At 49.8% G+C, this 1,417-nt stretch overlaps 1 protein-coding gene across 1 annotated transcript; it reads right to left on the bottom strand.

Moving 5' to 3' along the window:
- Positions 1–394: 394 nt before the first annotated feature.
- Positions 395–954, bottom strand: LOC116484642 (small ribosomal subunit protein eS10). The gene has a single exon (XM_032179540.3). The coding sequence runs from the start codon at positions 925–927 to the stop codon at positions 430–432; it is 498 nt and encodes a 165-aa protein (XP_032035431.1). The 5' UTR covers positions 928–954; the 3' UTR covers positions 395–429.
- Between the last annotated feature and the right edge of the window lie 463 nt (positions 955–1,417).

The raw sequence follows: 1,417 nt of genomic DNA, 5'->3' as shown, positions 1-1,417 counted from the left end.
AGGTTGGGGTGTCACAGAGAATAACTGATCAGTAGGGTGTGTCCCCATGCTCGGTATGAAGACTTGGTATTAAGACATCATAATAACAGCTAATATCAATCATAATCCAGGCCCAGATGTTAATTCATTTCCTTCTCTCAACACCCCTACAAGTGTACTCCCACTTTACATGTGAGAAAACTGGATCACAAAGAAGTTGACCCTCTAGAATTGGAGTCATATAACTTGTGTCTATTATCAAAATTTGGATGTCAATTTGGCTCTGAGGGATGCACTTACAGATGGCTGGCTGTCCCCTAAGATGTGGTCTTCACAAGGAGAGCCTCCAGCACGGTGATCAGGCTTTAGGTCACATCTGTGCCTTTTTTTTTTTTTTTTTTTTTTTTTTTGGCTGTAAGTTTATTCGATGCAAAAGAATCCTCTCCAATTTTACTGAGGTGGCTGACCACGTCCATGACCAAATCCGCCTCTAAACTGGAATTCGGTTGCTGACCCAGCCCCAGCCTCGGCTTTCTTGTCAACACCAGGTGGCACAGCACTCCGTCTGTATGTATCTCTGTCAGCTTCCCCTCTTGTGAGTCTCGCAGGTCGCTCACCCTCCAGACCTTTAGGCCGAGGACTGCCAGTCTCTGGACAGCTACGGCGTAGGGTGGCAGGCACAATCTCCGGGGGCAGATGAAGGTAATCACGGAGATACTGGATGCCCTCATTGGTAAGGTACCAGTAGAAATGTCTCCAGGCAAACTGTTCCTTCACGTAGCCTCGGGACTTGAGAGACTGCATGGCCTTCATGACATGAAGGTTGGGCACATTCTTGTCTGCCAGCTCCGGGTGCTTAGGCATGTGGACATCCTTCTTGGCCACCATGACTCCCTCCTTAAAAAGGAGTTCATAAATGGCAATCCGGTTCTTCTTAGGCATCAACATCTCTGTGGCTGCAGGGTCTGGGGCCAGGGCTGGAAAAAAAAAGGCAATCTGTGCCTTTTTTAAGCCATTTGACCCCACTCCAGGGACTGGCAGATGTCAGTGCTGCTCTGTTCCTTCCTGGTCCTCCTGGGTGAAGACTACAGTGAAGGCACAAGCTGTTTCTCTGAATAATGCAACCACGGAATAGTGGGAGTAAGAGCACTGGACAGGGAGTCAGGAAGCCCAGGTCAGCAGATGGATGAGAGAGCCCAGGAGGAAGGAAGGAGATGGGCAAGCCTCCTGACCCAACTCTGCAGGAAACCAGCTATGGGCTGAACACAGAGGTCCCCAGATCCACCCGTGTAGGGCAGGTTCCAGTAGTAGGAGTCAGCGAACACAGAGGTCAGAAAGGGAGGGTGTGGCAGTCCTCTGGCCTCACATCACAAAGTCTACTGATTAGATGAGCCAGGATGTGCCATCACAGGGATCAGGGCTTGCTTCTGCTTCAACT

The sequence above is a fragment of the Hylobates moloch genome, unplaced genomic scaffold, assembly GCF_009828535.3.
Source record: "Hylobates moloch isolate HMO894 unplaced genomic scaffold, HMol_V3 SCAFFOLD_16, whole genome shotgun sequence".
In the NCBI taxonomy this organism is placed as follows: Eukaryota; Metazoa; Chordata; class Mammalia; order Primates; family Hylobatidae; genus Hylobates; species Hylobates moloch.
Note: the sequence above shows the minus strand (reverse complement) of the source record. Positions and strands in the feature narration are given on the sequence as shown.